The sequence below is a fragment of the Epithele typhae genome (genome assembly GCF_022376455.1).
Source record: "Epithele typhae strain CBS 203.58 chromosome Unknown BXZ73scaffold_8, whole genome shotgun sequence".
NCBI lineage: Eukaryota > Fungi > Basidiomycota > Agaricomycetes > Polyporales > Epitheliaceae > Epithele > Epithele typhae.
In genome coordinates, this window is record NW_025954199.1 from 706,550 (window position 1) to 721,234 (window position 14,685).

At 59.8% G+C, this 14,685-nt stretch overlaps 8 protein-coding genes across 8 annotated transcripts; 7 read left to right on the plus strand and 1 right to left on the minus strand.

Annotated features, from left to right (window-relative positions):
* Positions 1-435: 435 nt before the first annotated feature.
* BXZ73DRAFT_75444 (uncharacterized protein) lies at positions 436-897 on the plus strand (the record flags this gene model as incomplete). The annotated part of the gene is made up of 1 exon (XM_048022213.1): positions 436-897. One exon carries the CDS (start codon positions 436-438, stop codon positions 895-897), a length of 462 nt encoding a protein of 153 aa, XP_047880774.1.
* Positions 898-1,538: 641 nt separating this feature from the next.
* BXZ73DRAFT_42387 (Tim17-domain-containing protein) lies at positions 1,539-2,444 on the plus strand (the record flags this gene model as incomplete). The annotated part of the gene is made up of 4 exons (XM_048018946.1): positions 1,539-1,800; positions 1,971-2,114; positions 2,191-2,301; positions 2,362-2,444. The coding sequence occupies 4 exons, from the start codon at positions 1,539-1,541 to the stop codon at positions 2,442-2,444; spliced, it is 600 nt and encodes a 199-aa protein (XP_047880775.1).
* Positions 2,445-3,060: 616 nt separating this feature from the next.
* BXZ73DRAFT_13159 (velvet factor-domain-containing protein) lies at positions 3,061-4,036 on the plus strand (the record flags this gene model as incomplete). Its single annotated transcript, XM_048017478.1, has 5 exons — positions 3,061-3,266; positions 3,331-3,468; positions 3,523-3,768; positions 3,823-3,929; positions 3,984-4,036. Coding segments are annotated over 5 exons (750 nt in total), but the record flags the coding sequence as incomplete, so codon positions are not given.
* Positions 4,037-5,073: 1,037 nt separating this feature from the next.
* BXZ73DRAFT_98755 (uncharacterized protein) lies at positions 5,074-5,575 on the plus strand (the record flags this gene model as incomplete). The annotated part of the gene is made up of 4 exons (XM_048027785.1): positions 5,074-5,143; positions 5,199-5,346; positions 5,405-5,487; positions 5,550-5,575. 4 exons carry the CDS (start codon positions 5,074-5,076, stop codon positions 5,573-5,575), a joined length of 327 nt encoding a protein of 108 aa, XP_047880777.1.
* A 539-nt stretch (positions 5,576-6,114) lies between these two features.
* On the plus strand, positions 6,115-7,465 carry BXZ73DRAFT_98756 (cytochrome C1 family-domain-containing protein; the record flags this gene model as incomplete). Its single annotated transcript, XM_048027786.1, has 8 exons — positions 6,115-6,210; positions 6,258-6,305; positions 6,367-6,566; positions 6,623-6,866; positions 6,902-6,919; positions 6,983-7,130; positions 7,199-7,384; positions 7,440-7,465. 8 exons carry the CDS (start codon positions 6,115-6,117, stop codon positions 7,463-7,465), a joined length of 966 nt encoding a protein of 321 aa, XP_047880778.1.
* A 496-nt stretch (positions 7,466-7,961) lies between these two features.
* On the plus strand, positions 7,962-10,017 carry BXZ73DRAFT_98757 (SAC3/GANP/Nin1/mts3/eIF-3 p25 family-domain-containing protein; the record flags this gene model as incomplete). Its single annotated transcript, XM_048027787.1, has 10 exons — positions 7,962-7,993; positions 8,050-8,190; positions 8,245-8,301; positions 8,357-8,645; positions 8,703-8,780; positions 8,838-8,972; positions 9,089-9,157; positions 9,211-9,340; positions 9,397-9,604; positions 9,801-10,017. The coding sequence occupies 10 exons, from the start codon at positions 7,962-7,964 to the stop codon at positions 10,015-10,017; spliced, it is 1,356 nt and encodes a 451-aa protein (XP_047880779.1).
* Positions 10,018-10,396: 379 nt separating this feature from the next.
* BXZ73DRAFT_88603 (uncharacterized protein) lies at positions 10,397-11,789 on the minus strand (the record flags this gene model as incomplete). Its single annotated transcript, XM_048025017.1, has 6 exons — positions 10,397-10,537; positions 10,594-10,687; positions 10,778-10,998; positions 11,061-11,401; positions 11,451-11,622; positions 11,667-11,789. 6 exons carry the CDS (start codon positions 11,787-11,789, stop codon positions 10,397-10,399), a joined length of 1,092 nt encoding a protein of 363 aa, XP_047880780.1.
* A 232-nt stretch (positions 11,790-12,021) lies between these two features.
* BXZ73DRAFT_98759 (WD40 repeat-like protein) lies at positions 12,022-14,528 on the plus strand (the record flags this gene model as incomplete). Its single annotated transcript, XM_048027788.1, has 10 exons — positions 12,022-12,132; positions 12,191-12,483; positions 12,538-12,607; positions 12,671-12,863; positions 12,920-13,064; positions 13,117-13,213; positions 13,264-13,386; positions 13,434-13,691; positions 13,747-14,220; positions 14,277-14,528. The coding sequence occupies 10 exons, from the start codon at positions 12,022-12,024 to the stop codon at positions 14,526-14,528; spliced, it is 2,016 nt and encodes a 671-aa protein (XP_047880781.1).
* Positions 14,529-14,685: the final 157 nt, after the last annotated feature.

Below are 14,685 nucleotides of genomic sequence, written 5' to 3' on the forward strand. Positions count from 1 at the left end.
CCTTCATTGAAGGCTCTTGAGCACAGCTGCATATCCCAGCAGAGGCAGGAACATGCACTGTCAGGAATGCATGCGCGCACCCGTGCGAAAGCAGCCGAGCTAGCTCAAAAGGCTGAACGCCAGAGACGGCTACAAAAGAAAGCACATCCACCCCCGGCAGTGTGGCGGCGCGGACCGCTTCTTCGTCGGCCACTGCGTCGAGCGCGTGGGAGTGTCCCCGAACGCGCACTTCCCCGTCGTCGCCCTCGAATACGCGAGGCTCTTGGCCGGCGGGGACACGGCGGTGCGCGATGTGCGCGTGTCCTACCGTCCTGCAAGGCCCACGGACGGGATGGAGCGGGCGGTGGAAGGCACGCCGCCGCATGTCGGAGATGCTCGTGCGACGTCGTCGTCCCCGGTTGGATCGCCGCGGGGCTGGCGAGGCATGGGCTCACGATGGGAAGGTTTGTCCGGCAAAATGGCGGGGGGAGGGGAAAGGGACACGGCAACGGTACGAACGCGGAGGAGACGATGGGGGAGACGACGCACCCGGCGGACGCCGCGTTCGTCCTCCGCGGCGCAGACGAGACGATCCGCATCCATATGGGGAGGTGCGACTGCCTCGGGGCGCGCCTCGCCGTCGTCGTCGCAGGGTCGGGGTCGGGGTCGGGGTCGGTCGCGGTGGTTCCGCGCCTTGCGTCTGCGGCCACGACGGAGACGCTGTCTTCGACTTCGACGTCGGCATCGTCCGTGGAGCAAGACAAAAAGCGGCGGCAGGAGATCGAGCTGGGAGTGGGAGTGGGCGAGGGCAGCTTGGGGATGCGGTGCCCATCGGGGCGCATAGCGACGTGGGAGGGCGGGGCGAAGGAGTTCGTGCTCGGAGAGCGGCGCGTCCGGCTGACGTTCCGGGCGTGGTGACGCGGGGGAGTGTGTACTCGATGGGTGTCGAGCTGGGAACGGTGGGTGGAGAACAATAGCGCAGGGTGCAGTAGGCAAGGCTGCGGGTATGCTCTGGGGTAGCGCGGTACTGTCTGTGGTTTTAGGTTACGGAAGGCGAGCATGGCTGCATGGGCGTAGCATGGCAATAAGCATACCCGGACTTACGCTCGGAATACGTGTAGTATGTGTCCGATTGAGGCGGGGCGTGAGGCGGGCCACGGTGTCGTAAGGAGAGGGTGACTTCGCCAGACGGGGGGAAGCAGTGAACGACAACAATTGACTCAGAGCGAAGCACTGCGCATGAAATACCGGCTGGGATCCTGCGAACAGGCGATGGTGTGCTTCTGACTTGCGCACAAGACGCTCGGTCCCATCTCCCGTCTGGCTGCCTACATAGGAGCGAGAACGGCGAGCGAGAGTGGGCCGGGCAAGCTGGGGGTTAACCTCGAAAGGCGTGGCGGAGAAGCTAGCGCCGACCGCCAGTTCCCAAGCGCCACGGAAGCGCTTACATCAGCGGCGAGGGAGCGCAGGCCAGCGAGCCAGGAGCTCCTTCTCTAGTGTTCTCACTCACCGCGTCCGCCCCGTCCACTGTCCTTTCCAGCCTGCCCGGTCGCGCCGCCATGGCCAGCTCCTCCTCTTCCTCTTTCGATGCCGCCGCGTCCGCCGCCAGTGGCAGCGACGGCTTCACGTCGAGCTCCGATCTCCTTCTTGGCTCCTTTGACCCCGCAAAACTTCATCCACTGGCTGGTCTCGAAGACAAGCTCGACTACCTCCAGCTTGATGACGACAAAACAACCGACCTCCCAGGCGCGGAGGGTGCCATTCCCTCGCGGGGTTGGAGCGACGATCTGGCTTATGGCACCGGGACGATGTACCTTTCTGGTACGTACGCACGCTTCATCGGTGTGCGCCCCCGCCCCCGGTCCATCATCCTTCTCTTCGAACCCCAGCTCGTTTTGATGATGCTAGTCCACCCGCACGTCACCCTCTTTCGTCACACCTTATCGCCTCTTATTGTTTTGCACCATCACATGCTCACACCCGTCCTCCAGGACTCGCCCTTGGCGGCGTGTGGGGGCTGCGCGAGGGCGCACGGAGACCGCTCGCAGTGTCCAATGCCCGACTCAGGATCAACAGCGTTCTCAACTCCGTCACCCGCAGAGGCACCTTCATTGGCAACTCGGCCGGTTGTCTCGGTGCGGACCCGTCCTCCCTCCACCCTTGACGTGTTCGCACTCTAACGGATCCCCCTCTCTCTCCCACCTCGCACAGCCCTCGTCTACAACGGTTTCAGCTCCACAATAGACGCGATCCGCGGCGAGCACGACATGTACGGGAGCATGGCCTCTGGCGCGCTCACTGGCGCTTTGTATAAGTCAACCGGTGCGCCTTCTCGATCCTGCCTCCCCGATCAATCGTCCTTATTGTCTTGCCACGTTCTAGCCGGCGTGAAGCCCGCTCTCGCCGCAGCAACTTTCATCTCGGCCCTGGCTGGTGTCTGGAGTTATGTTAAGACTAGAGTCTAGTATTTTACCCCCTGTATAATCTATCGCATGCTAATCTCATGTGAGTCATCGCTCCCCCGCTTTCTACACCCCCTTCTGCTACTGCAGTTAAGTTTAGATGAGACGTTCCGCGGCGGGCCAGCAAGGGCCAGCCGTTGACTCGGGCCTCGGCGTCATGGGTTTGACATTACCTACCTCTAAGCCCTCCCGCCGTGGAACCGGCAGAAACTCTGCATCGATCAGCCTTCCGGGTCGCAGTTCCCCTCCTTGTTCCATGCCCTCTTCGCGTATTTATGTCCGCGACCAGATGTGGCTAAGACCGCCCCCTCGGCTCATTGACTCGTTCCACGCTCCTGGGTCCGCTGCCCAGGCTGTTTGTGGACGCCCACGCAGTACCTGTCACCGAAGAGCGCTGTCCGGACTTCAAAAGGCGTCCGCCTTCGGACGGTCTCTCCCCGCGCACCCACTGCCCCTCCTCCTTTGGCAGTCTTCGAGCGCGTATGGTGCGCAGTTTTTTCTGCATGCCTCCACGCTGTATCCCGCTTCACGCTTTTCCTTACCACATGGACAGCTCGCGGAGTCCTTCCACATCGTCTCTCGTTCAGCCCGTGAGGGACAATGTGAGGGCGCCGGCGCAGGTCCCTCACCGTCGCCGAAGGATCGCTCCAAGGTCTCCATCAACTTTCTCTCAAGCGAGCACACGCATCCAGACTCCTCGAACCGCGCTAGAAGCCCTCCGTCTCCTTTGTCCACCAGGGCACGCGGGGTCAACCGGCCCCTTGTGTTCCCACAAAATTTTGATGATGTGCGGCTCGAAATCGAGGCCGCGAGCAGCTCCTCCAGGTGAGCACTTTGTCCTCATGCACGCTCTCCCCGCATGCGTACGTGCTGAAAGATTCGGCGCCAGGACATATCGTCTGGAGATTGTGCAGCATCCAGACCGGACCGCGGAGTCCGGGGCGTCGACACTCACGCGGCTGCCGTTGGCACCGCCTCTGATTGTTCAACTGCACATGCGCACGGCTGACGGACGGGATGTGACTGAGTGAGTGGCTTGGGCAAGAGCGAGGGGAGAACTGAACCCGGACCGTGGCCGCAGCGAAGCCGAGTTCCCGTTCTTGGTGGCGCAGCTCTCCCTACTCAACGGTGAGGGAGGAGCGCCCATGGACTACGCAGCCGGGGACGTCGATGGACGCGAGCGGCTCCTCTACGGCAGCCTGGTCTCGTCCCCGCAGATACTCAACAACCTGCGCGGCCACCGGGGCATGTACTTCCTCTTTCCGGACGTCGCCGTGCGTCGCCTGGGCCGCTTCCAGCTCAAGGTTGTCCTCATCCGCATGCCTCAGTGAGTGCGCCAACTTTGGTCCCCGTCCCCCGTCATTTCCTGAGCATGGCGCAGACTCGACGAACCGACCATGCTCGCTCAGCGGCGGAGCCCGACAATCGTCGCCGCTGCCCAGTCACTGCCGTTTGAGGTTCAGCCCCGCGGCGGGTATGTCGCTCCCGGTGTGTACCCGACGTTTCTGTGGCGCGGGTTCGACATCGCTGACCGACACACAGCTCAGACGCCGTTGACGCAGTACTTCCTCCAGCAGGGGGCCCGAATGTACGCTTTTGGTTCTAACGTCCAGCTTGCCCGAGGCGTCCGCTGAGCCCCTGCCCCCACTCAAGGACCGGGTCACTCCCGCGCGCTCTGTAGCCCCCTCCCCCCTCCACACTTAACCCAAACACGCACGCATCCACACACTCCCTCACGCCCACGACCCACGCACGACGCGGCAGATCCCGCACGAACCACACACCGTCTATGGTTACCGTCGACTGTGTGCCGGCGCGTGGCGCGAGCCTTAACCGCCGCCCTTGTATTCTGACGACTCCCCGCGACGCGCAACCCCTGCCTTCGACCATTTCGTTCTTACACAACCCCCTTGTTCTCGTGGACCCATGCCGTTCGCCTTGTACCCACACGTGTACACGATGCGTTGTACAGATGCCGTATCCGTATAGAATAATGCCGACATTCCCGACCTCGTTTGACGGTCACCAGTCGTCTGAGCCTGCCGAATGGCCAGGCGCTCCAAGGACATTTGAGTAAGTTGCGTCACCCGGTTGAGGCGAGGCGGAGCGCGAGGTGGGACGGATATTGGAGATGGGCGGCCCGTGATGAGGTGAGCAGCCGCCGCCGCATGTTTGAGGGGAGGCGGGTATTGGACTAGTGGTCCGTGGAAGGCGTCGCGGTGGCCGGAAGAACCTCTGTGCGTACCAGAGCGGCGGATCGAGGAGAGGCAGGAGGCTGCTGCGTGCGCAATCCGCAGCTTCGGGGCACTGAGCTAGTGCCGCTCAAGCTGTACGATAGGAAGCCTGGAGAGCGAGCGGTTTTGGCTGGCGGGTGCACCGGTCTGCACTGCGGACGAAGAGGGTGAATGTAGGGGCTCTGGAGGAGGCGGTGGGCATGACGGGAGATTGGTCAGAGGAGGAGGGTAAGCCAGAGCCGAGAGGGGGGCACCCGCGATAGCGCCCGCTATACCCGCAGACGCTCGGCATGTGGGCCGATGGCGCCCACGTGCGGCGTGGCTGAGCGGTTCCATATATAAACACCCCAAGGGTGGCGCCGATTAGCCTCTCACACTTACACCTCACGCACCCCTTCATGTCGAACAAGGATTACTACGGCGGCGGCGGCCAGCAGCAGCAGCAGCAGCAGTACTACCCTCCCCAAGGTGCGTTCTTCTACGCGTAGGTGGCTGCCGCGCCGTAGTTTATGTCCTCCTCCAGGTCCTCCCCCGGGCCAGGGCGGCTACTACGGCGGCCCCCAGCAGCCACAACAAGCATACGGCCAGCCTGGCTATGGCCAACAGCCCTACGGCCAACCTGGCTACCAGCAGCCCTACCAGCCCCAGCCTCCGCCACAGACCGTATATGTGTACGTGAAGTCCTCCTGCACGCGCGAGGGGCCGGTCCGTCTAACCTCCTGTTCACAGTCAGCAGCAAGACAAGGGTGGAGCCGGCGGAACTGGTTGCCTTGCGTGTCTAGCGGGCGCTTGCTTGTGTTGCTGCGCGGAAGGTGCGTTTCCATTCTGCGCCAGGCGGCGAATCCATCGTTGCTGACGACGAGCTACCGCGCAGAGATGCTCTGCGACTGTCTGTTCTAGGCGCTGCGGATCGTACGTTTTCAGTACTCGCCATCCTACCATCCCGTTCTCTTGCGCCCCTTGACGTACCCCACGACGATTTCTTGCTTTGTATGCCTCCTTGTATAGTAGGACTCTACTACCCCTCTTCACATAGGATCACGCGCGTAATCACCGAGCGGACTTGTCGATGGGCTCGAATTTGAGTGCGTGACGCGGGATGGCTAAATGAATTCAAGTGTGCCACCGATGTCACTGCCCGTGCGGTCTTGAGAGATTGGCGGACCGGTGTGTGGTTTGCTCGGCTTGTCTCCCTCGACGTTCGCTGGCAGTACTCTCAGTCGCCCAGGCAGTGCACGCCGCACGGCGGCGAGGCCGGCCGGTCTGGACCGAATGCGGCCGGGCGCCCGGCGGGTGGCAAAAGCGCGGGCTGTGATTTGTTGAGCGCGCTTGCCGGGTGGGCCCGGGGGGAGGTGGGGCGTGACCGCTGTGACGCCGGCGAGCCTTGCTCTCGAATATCCGCGTCGACGACGACCCTTGCACTCCCCTCCTCCTCCAAAATGCTCGCCAGGCTCCCCGCGGGTGCCGCGAAGTCCGTCGCCGGCCTCTCGGCGCACGCTCTGCGCCTTCCAACGTTGCCCGCGGCCTTTCGGTGCGTTTACTGGCCGTTTTGCGTTCCCTGACGCGCTAATGCGTCCACCAGCGTGTCCGCTTTGCTTCGACCTCCTCCGCCTCTGGCTCCGCGTTCGAGGTGTGTACACCTTTCTTTCGTGTCTCTCGTGCGCCTTTCAACGGCGAACCATCCATTTCAGTCCTTTGTCAACTCCCGCGCGACCCTTGCCTCCGCGACCCTCTTGACTGTCGGTTCCGTCGCGTGGTATGCCAACCTCTACGGCACCCTCCCCTTCATTGGCGAGGTCCACGCAAGCAGCGGTCTCGCCGAGGAGGGTCTACACTCCACCCACTACCCCTGGTCCCACTCCGGTTGGTTCGACTCTTTCGACCATGCCAGGTAAACGCTTTCCGTCTCCTTCCGGCCCGCGCGTCTCTGACACGTCCGACGTCCAGCATCCGGAGAGGCTACCAGGTCTACCGCGAGGTCTGCGCCGCCTGCCACTCGCTCGACCGCATCGCCTGGCGCAATCTTGTCGGCGTCTCGCACTCCGTCGACGAGACGAAGGCGTTGGCTGAGGAGGTCGAGTACGAGGACGGTCCCAACGACCAGGGTGAGATGTTCCAGCGCCCAGGGAAGCTCTCCGACTACATGCCCGCTCCTTACCCAACGAGGAGGCCGCGCGTGCTGGCAACGGCGGTGCGCTTCCCCCCGACCTGAGCCTGATCGTCAAGGCCCGTCACGGCGGCGCGGTACGTGGTGTTTGTGCGGTTCTTGCGCAGCGCGCGTGTTCATGCGGGCTCGGGTCCGGATAGGACTACATCTTCTCGCTCCTCACTGGGTACAGGGACCCCCCTGCTGGCTTTGAGATCCGTGAGGGCATGAACTACAACCCCTACTTCCCCGGCAACGCCATCTCCATGGCTCGTGTCCTCTTCGACGGCCTCGTCGAGTACGACGACGGTATGTTTAGTTTCGCCTGCGTTTTGCGCGTCCGTGCTTGCTGAGCTGTTCGTGCTCGCTTTTTTCAGGCACTCCTGCCACCACTTCGCAGATGGCTAAGGACGTCGTGACGTTCCTCAACTGGGCAGCGGAGCCTGAGCACGACGAGCGGAAGAAGGCGGGTATCAAGGCGGTCATCCTCTTCTCGACCCTCACTGCTATTTCGCTGTATGTCAAGCGCTTCAAGTGGTCGGTGATCAAGTCGAGGAAGATTTGTGAGTCTCCACCGTGTGAACGTAGTGTGTGTTGTGTACTAACGAAGTGGCGCAGCATACAACCCTCCCTCGGGTCACTAAGTCCCCCGTAGAGTAGCTTACACCAGCCGCCTAGAGGTCGTTTGGGACATCTGTGTGCATAGTCGAGATCCAATCGGACCGTTCATTCCACATGACTTTCTCAATTTGTGTTGGTCGGATGGCCCGTTCTGGAGTAGGGCGGTTTCTAATACAAAGTAATCTATCGCCGCACAGTCCGGTCGCTTTGCTGCACAGTACTTTTCTTCTACCCAAGAGGAGCGGTAGTGAATGCGAAACCCGGTGTGAAGGGTTCAGTGAAGGCTGCCAGTTGAAGCTGGAATAAAGCGCGTGAATAAAATATGTAATTCTAGATGGGCGGCTATTGCCCACGCCGTTCCACACTCGGTCTTGTTGCTCTTCCTCCCTCATCGCTCACCCTCCCAACGCACGAGTCTATCTTTGCTTGTCACCAAATACCCGCACGCTTTCCATCTCGCTCGCTGCATCTATCTCCTCACAGTCACATCAGGTCTCGACCCGTCAAGTTCTGTTCAAGATGTCAACAGATAGCTGGCCACCACAGCTCAAGTGCGGGACTATAGCACTGCCCTCTCTTCGAATGACTTGCTCACGCACATACCTAGGGAATGGGTTGCTCAATGCTTGGGGCAAATGACCGAATCAAACCGAGCGGAAGCCCAGGCAGAGTTAAAACAGGTGATTGCTGACGCTTTTGCGGCCAAGACTCTATGGACGACAGACTGGAAGGGTGTGCAGCTGCAAAGGTATGTGGCAACCTGTCTCGTTCCAGCAGATCACGGCTCAGCACCCTCCTGGAGTCTGCTGCCCAAGCCCCCGCCCTCGTTTGCTTCGACCAGCAATCTGAAGCGCAAACTGTGAGCCACTTTTTGCGTGTCTGCTCTATCCATATCTCAACTTCGTTTGCGACAGGGGTGACAATTCGAATAATCACATGAGCAACAAGAAGACAAAGAAGGCGAATGCGCTCGCGAAAACGCTCAGCGCGCAGGCCGCGGCCGCCGGCGCAAACGACCTCGTCGCACTGAACCGGAGAGCGCAGCGTTTCCAGCGAGAGCACGAGATCGAGCGGCAGAAAAGTTCGCGTCAATCCGGCAATCCTAGTTCTCATAGCTCCTCTTCGTTCGCTAACAACCCCCCCTTCAAATCCCGGTCGGGGACCCCCGCCAACTACGACACGGACGAGCCCGAGGTCAACCCGGTGAGTGCATGTGGCGCTCTTGTGGTAGCGGAGTCGTCGGGGGCTTATGGCCCCCAGAACGTCCCTGGATGGGACCGGTTCACGATCGTGGGCACTTCAAAAGAGATCTTCAAGGACTATTTGCGACTGACATCGGTGAGCCTGCTTCTGCTCCGCCTTTTGCGTCTCGGGACTCAGCACCGCGCCGCCCAGGAACCGAAACCGGAACAAATTCGCCCGTATAACGTACTGCAAGAGACCTTGGCCCAGCTCAAGAAGAGGTGGCGGGAGAAGGCGACGTACAATTGGATGTGCAGCCAATTCAAGAGCCTGCGACAGGATCTCACCGTGCGTCTGCCCATCTGCGCTCGGTCTGTGCGCCGCGCGTCGGCCCCCTTCTCCCGGCGGGCCGCGGGGCTGTGTGGAGGGAGCGCGCCGTTCACACCTTATTGTTTCTCTGGCAGGTGCAGCGCATCAAGAATGAGTTCACGGTGACGGTGTACGAGATCCATGCGCGCATGGCGCTTGAAGTGGTGAGTCGTGTGCGAGGGTCGTTGCGCGGTGCGCTAAGACGAGGACGTAACAGGGCGACATGGTCGAGTACAACCAGTGCCAGGCCATGCTTCGTAATTTATATGAGCTGGGCATCCCGGGCAAGGTTGAAGAGTTCACGGCGTACCGTATACTCTTGCTGCTGCACGGGCGCAATCGCAGTGGTACGTCCGCCCGTATGTTCCCGCGAAGCCCTCGCTAATGTCGGGCGCGTGTGCAGACTTGAACTTGTACGTAGGTCAACTAACACAGAAACAGAAGTCCGGACCAGCGGTGCGGCACGCTCTCGCCGTCCAGCGCGCAGTGGCCATGGGGAACTACCACGCGCTCTTTGACTTGTATCTGAATGCTCCCAATATGGGAGCCTACATCATGGACCACTTCATTGATAGGGAAAGGGTACGCGCACTGATGGTCATGACAAAAGCGTGAGTGCCAGCCCTTCCCCGTCCTTTCCCCACTCCCTTCATCCGCCGCACTGCCTTCCATCCTCCTCCCTCGCGCCGACGGAGGGCGGAATTCTGTTGCTCGGGTATCGGATGGCCGTCGCCGTCGGAGGTCGGAGGTTGGATGTTGAACCGCTCGCTGACGCACTCCCTCCCCGCCGGGTGCGCTCTCCACCAGATACATCACACTCAAGCTCTCGTTCGTGACGAACGAGCTCGCGTTCGAGTCTCTGCAGAACGCACGCGAGTTCCTGGCGGAGCACCGGGTCGCATTCTTCCAGAATCCGAACGCGCCGGATGGGGAGAAGGTGCTCGACTGCAAGCCCGCGGTCCAGCCGCTCGCGCAGGTGTTGGAGGAAAAGTACCGCAGAGTACAGATCAAGGGTGCTGTCTGACCGTTCGTCACCGTCTTATTGTTCTCTCGACGTCGTGGGCGCGGCTTGCCGTACGACTTATCCCCGATTCCGACTGCGACCCCGGCCTCGCGCCTTCCCCCTCCAACCCGTTCACGCCGCTTCGGAGCCTTCGTTCTTCCCCGCTTGGCTTTTGTTGTGCCTGGGTAGGGGCCCGGAGGCTGGTTTTGGAGCGTAGTTGGGTTCTGCGGTCAGGTATACCTTAGAGTTTGTGTATATACACTATCACTTGCAATTCCTGTATTGTGCCTCCGATTCACTTAGGGTTGTCGTCGCGCCGCACGATTCTTCTGATCCGCGGAAACGCACACATGCCTTGCAGAGTTTATGATGGAATGTGATTATTGTATACATGACAGCTTCAGTCGCGCATTCGTGCGGGGATGAATCGCCGCAACACTACATCTCTGACGGAGTAATGGGCCAGACAGGCTGGCGACGACAGTAGCTCCGTGGATATCCGGGATTGGGCGGGGATGGTGACGTAGGTCAGGATGAGAGTCTGGAAGGCAATGAGCACGCGACCAAAGACTGCATCCTCAAGGGGACCGAGCGTACCTTCATGACTTGGGAATTGACGCGGTTCACGGTACTCAGCCATGACCAAGAAAAGGTGTGGAGTTCGGGAGGGTGAAGGGACTGGACGCTTGATCTGTCGGGTCTTCGTAGACTGGGATGACTACGATTGCGAATCTGATCGCCGTGTGAGTGTGAGTCCAGTCGACAGCGAGAGCAGCACTACTCAGCGTGGTGGAAGACTGGGCCGCGTTTGTAGAGCAGCAGGTCGACGCAAAACTTGATGCCGCCTTTGATTACCCAGCCTAGCGAGCGGTAGTAGTGGTATGCCGCATAGTTCACAAGGAAGGGGTTGTCAAACCGATTGTCGTAGGTGGGTGGCCCGTGAGGTACACAGTGCGCATCTTGGAATGTGGCCCATATATGTTTTAGACTCATTGGTTCCCACTGACAGACCAAGTGAGATCAGACAACATCTGTGAATTGATGTATGAAACAACATGCTGTACCGTATGTGAGTTGAGAATAGTCAAACAGTCCAAGTTCCAGGCGAGGAAGAACGCTTCCTGGAGAGTAAGCTGTAGGTGCTCTCGGTCTTCTAGAAGTTCAAGGCCCTGTTCTGTCTCGTCATCTTCTTCCGGCGGTTCCTCGGGCAATGAAGGCTCAGCGGAAACTTGCTGTTGAGGCTTCCAAGTAGCACCTGATGGAATGAAAGTCGGTGCGGCCTCGCGGCCTTCCGCGAAAGCTGCTTCAGCCTCTGCAGCTGCTCGAGCCAATGCAGCAGCGCGGTCGAGCTTGAACTGTTTGCGTTCTTGTCTCCGCTTTTCACGGACCTCTTCCGAGGTCATGTCTGCGATTGCATCGTCAAGGCTGAAGCGACAAGTTGACACAAAACGCACATTTTCCGGCCGCTTTCCGTGCATTGACCTGTCTCGCGAGCCAGGACGGCTCGCTACGGGAGAGATCGCCCTTCCCGAAGAAGCCCCTCCGCCAGAGAATGGTCGAGTCCTTCTCATTTGTGATCCAAACGGAGCGGGTTGCAGGGTCGAAAACGCCTTCGCAGTGAGGGTTCTCGAGCCTGTTTCCAACGCCCCGAAGAGACCGAGGATGTGTACAAAAGTGCGCGGTTGGGGTGGGGAGAGCACGAGCGGCAGGGGGTGCGCATAGATCCTGTTATTTTCTGCTTTCCTGGCACCGCCTTTCTGCCCTCCTTTGCGTTTGTTTGACGAGGATGCCATGGGACGAGACGCGCGAGAAGGAGAGAAAGAGAGATGAAGGAGAGTCACAACAAGAGTGGCTACAGTTGCAGCTTGACAGGAGCGCGTCCGTGACTTTTTGGGCGACGCGTCTCGGAGGCGGACCCATCGCGTGTCGCCTCCTCCCAGATCTCCACCATCCTGCCACTTGCGCTCCGTCCGGGGCACACGCTTTCCAACCGCTTGAAGAGTGCCACGACATTGAAGATACACCATGTCCGAGAAGAGGAGGGCGGAGATCGAGGCCAAGCGGGCGAAGCTTGCGGAACTCCGGAAGGCAAGGACGGACAGGCAGACCGCTGAGGCGGAGCGGAGAGCATCAGACGTGCGTCGCGTCCTTCTCGTTACTGGGCACACAACCTGACAGAATACCTTGACAATAGCGGGGCGGCGCAAGTACCGTTGCCCGCAGAGACGTAGATGACCTCGTTAATGTCCTCATCGGCTCCTCCAGCCGTGGCGACAGTGCGATGGACACGCCTATATCTTCAACGCCTGGAACTCCTGCGCTGGACAGGACAATACCCCTCCCTGGATCTTCTTATGCGCTGTCCGGTCCTTCTTCTGTGTTGTCAGGACGGTTGAGCAGGAATAGCGATGCGGCCTCGGACAGATACAGTCTAGGGACAACTCTCGTCCATTCGCAGAACGGTGCTACAGAGAATGTCATTGAGCGGTACGTTTCTTCAAATACCTCCTAAAGCACATGTCCCATATTGAAGACGAATAGTGAGATGATAGCACGCAGTGTTCCGGATCTCATAGACATTGAGCAGGAGCTGTTCGAGCTTCCGCAGAGGGTGCGTACGGGACCATCGTTGTATGCGTTGGCTTTCGGTGTGGCTTACGAGCGTGCATCATAGGAACGTGTTGTATACAACAAGGAGATTCAGACCATGGACACTCAGGCGGAACCGGAAGCACCCAACGAAGACGAGATCCGCGAACGGGTACATCGCGAGCGCGACGCGGCCGACGCGGAACGATTAGCAAACGAGCAGGAACTTGAGGCCGAGAGCAAGAAGCTGGACGAGGAGATTGCTCAGGAGATTCAAGGTACGCTCCAGAACTAGTCATGGTGTTGACGGTGCCCCTCATTGTCCCACGCGCAGAAATGTCTGAGGAAGAGAAACAAAGCATATTCTCAGCACCAGAATTCTTGGATTTCGTCGAGCAGTCCACCAAGATCATTCAGCGAGCTCTGAACGACAATTACGACTACATCCGAGACTACACTATTGGTGCAGAGAGTGGAACGTACGAGCCAGATTCTTTCCCCTGCTAGACCCAGGCTTATATTTCTTCAAAGCGAGGCATCCGAAGGGAAGGTTAAATGCGTTTGCGCGTTTTATGATGAGCGATATGGGAAGTATCGGTCTATCACAGACATTGACTGGTCGCCGAAGGTATGGATGCCACGTGAGTGAAGAGAAGCATACTCATGCCACCATCGTAGTACCCGGAGCTTAGCTGTGCGGCTTATAACAAGAATCCAGCAGCATTGAACGAACCCGACGGCATTGTGGCGGTATGGAACCTTCACCTGCTGGAACGACCCGAGTTTGTTTTCCATTCTCAGGTGAGCACCACGCGGTTTTGCAGACTCTTGAAGCTCATTGAATGTAGTCCGACGTGTTGTCTGTGGCGTTCTCTCCCTTCCACTCGAATCTAATCTTCGGGGGCACATATTCAGGCCAAATCCTGCTCTGGGACACGCGATCAAAGCACCTACCGGTGCTCAAGACGCCATTGTCGGCCGCCGGTCACACACATCCGGTGTACGCCATACAGATGGTCGGCACGCAGAACGCGCACAACCTCATTACGAGCAGCACAGACGGCACCGTGTGCAGCTGGCTTGTTGACATGCTTGCTCAACCCCAGGTGAACCTCGAGAGATCCTGATTACGCTTGCCGTATTAATCCCGTCTCCTTTTAGGAAACGCTCGAGTTGGTTCACGGTGGGCACAACAAGACAAGCGAGGTCGCTATCACTGCGCTTAACTTCCCGGACAACGAGACGACGACGTTCTGGGTCGGCACAGAGGAAGGCAACGTGTACCAGGCCAACCGGTACGACCGAGCGGGAGCCAAGGCAGGATTGAACCAGTACGACGTCTACAAGGGCCACTCGGGACCGGTCATGGGGGTGCACTTCCATCCACTCGTGGGCCCTGTGGACTTCTCAGATCTATTCCTGTCGTGCTCCGTGGATTGGACGGTGAAGCTCTGGCGGGCGAAGTCAATGGCAAAGCCGTCGACGGTGGCCAACCACGTCGCGCCACTATACTCGTTCGACGAGGCGGACGACTACGTGTACGATGTGAAGTGGCATCCCACACATCCTGCAGTATTTGGGACCGTGGACGGCGCGGGCAAGTTCGACCTATGGAATCTGAACCACGACACAGAGGTGAGTCGCACAGAGGGCGCACACGAGCGTGGCTGACGGGCTATTTACGTGCTCAGGTGCCGGTGGTGTCCACGAACGTCGGGTCGGGCAAGGCGTTGAACAAGATCTGCTGGGAGAGGAAGGACGGACGGCGCGCGGCGCTGGGAGGGAGCGACGGGAAGCTCTATATTTACGACATTGGAGACATGGCCTTGCCCCGGGAGTCGGAGTGGACGGACATGCAGCGGACGGTGGCCGGGATCATGGGCGGTGCCCCGCACGCAAATGGGCTCGGGGACGACTCGGCGAGGATTGTCGCTGGCCGGTGAGGATTGGGGGCCCGTCGGAAGTAACATCGATGTATACCCGCGTGTGGGGACCTGTAATGGGATACGGCATGCTTGTTTCACGAACCACGCTGGACGGATGGGAGTACCAGGGAGGAGGCCTACGCCCGCGGCAGGCCGCACGGAACGGGGGCGCGGG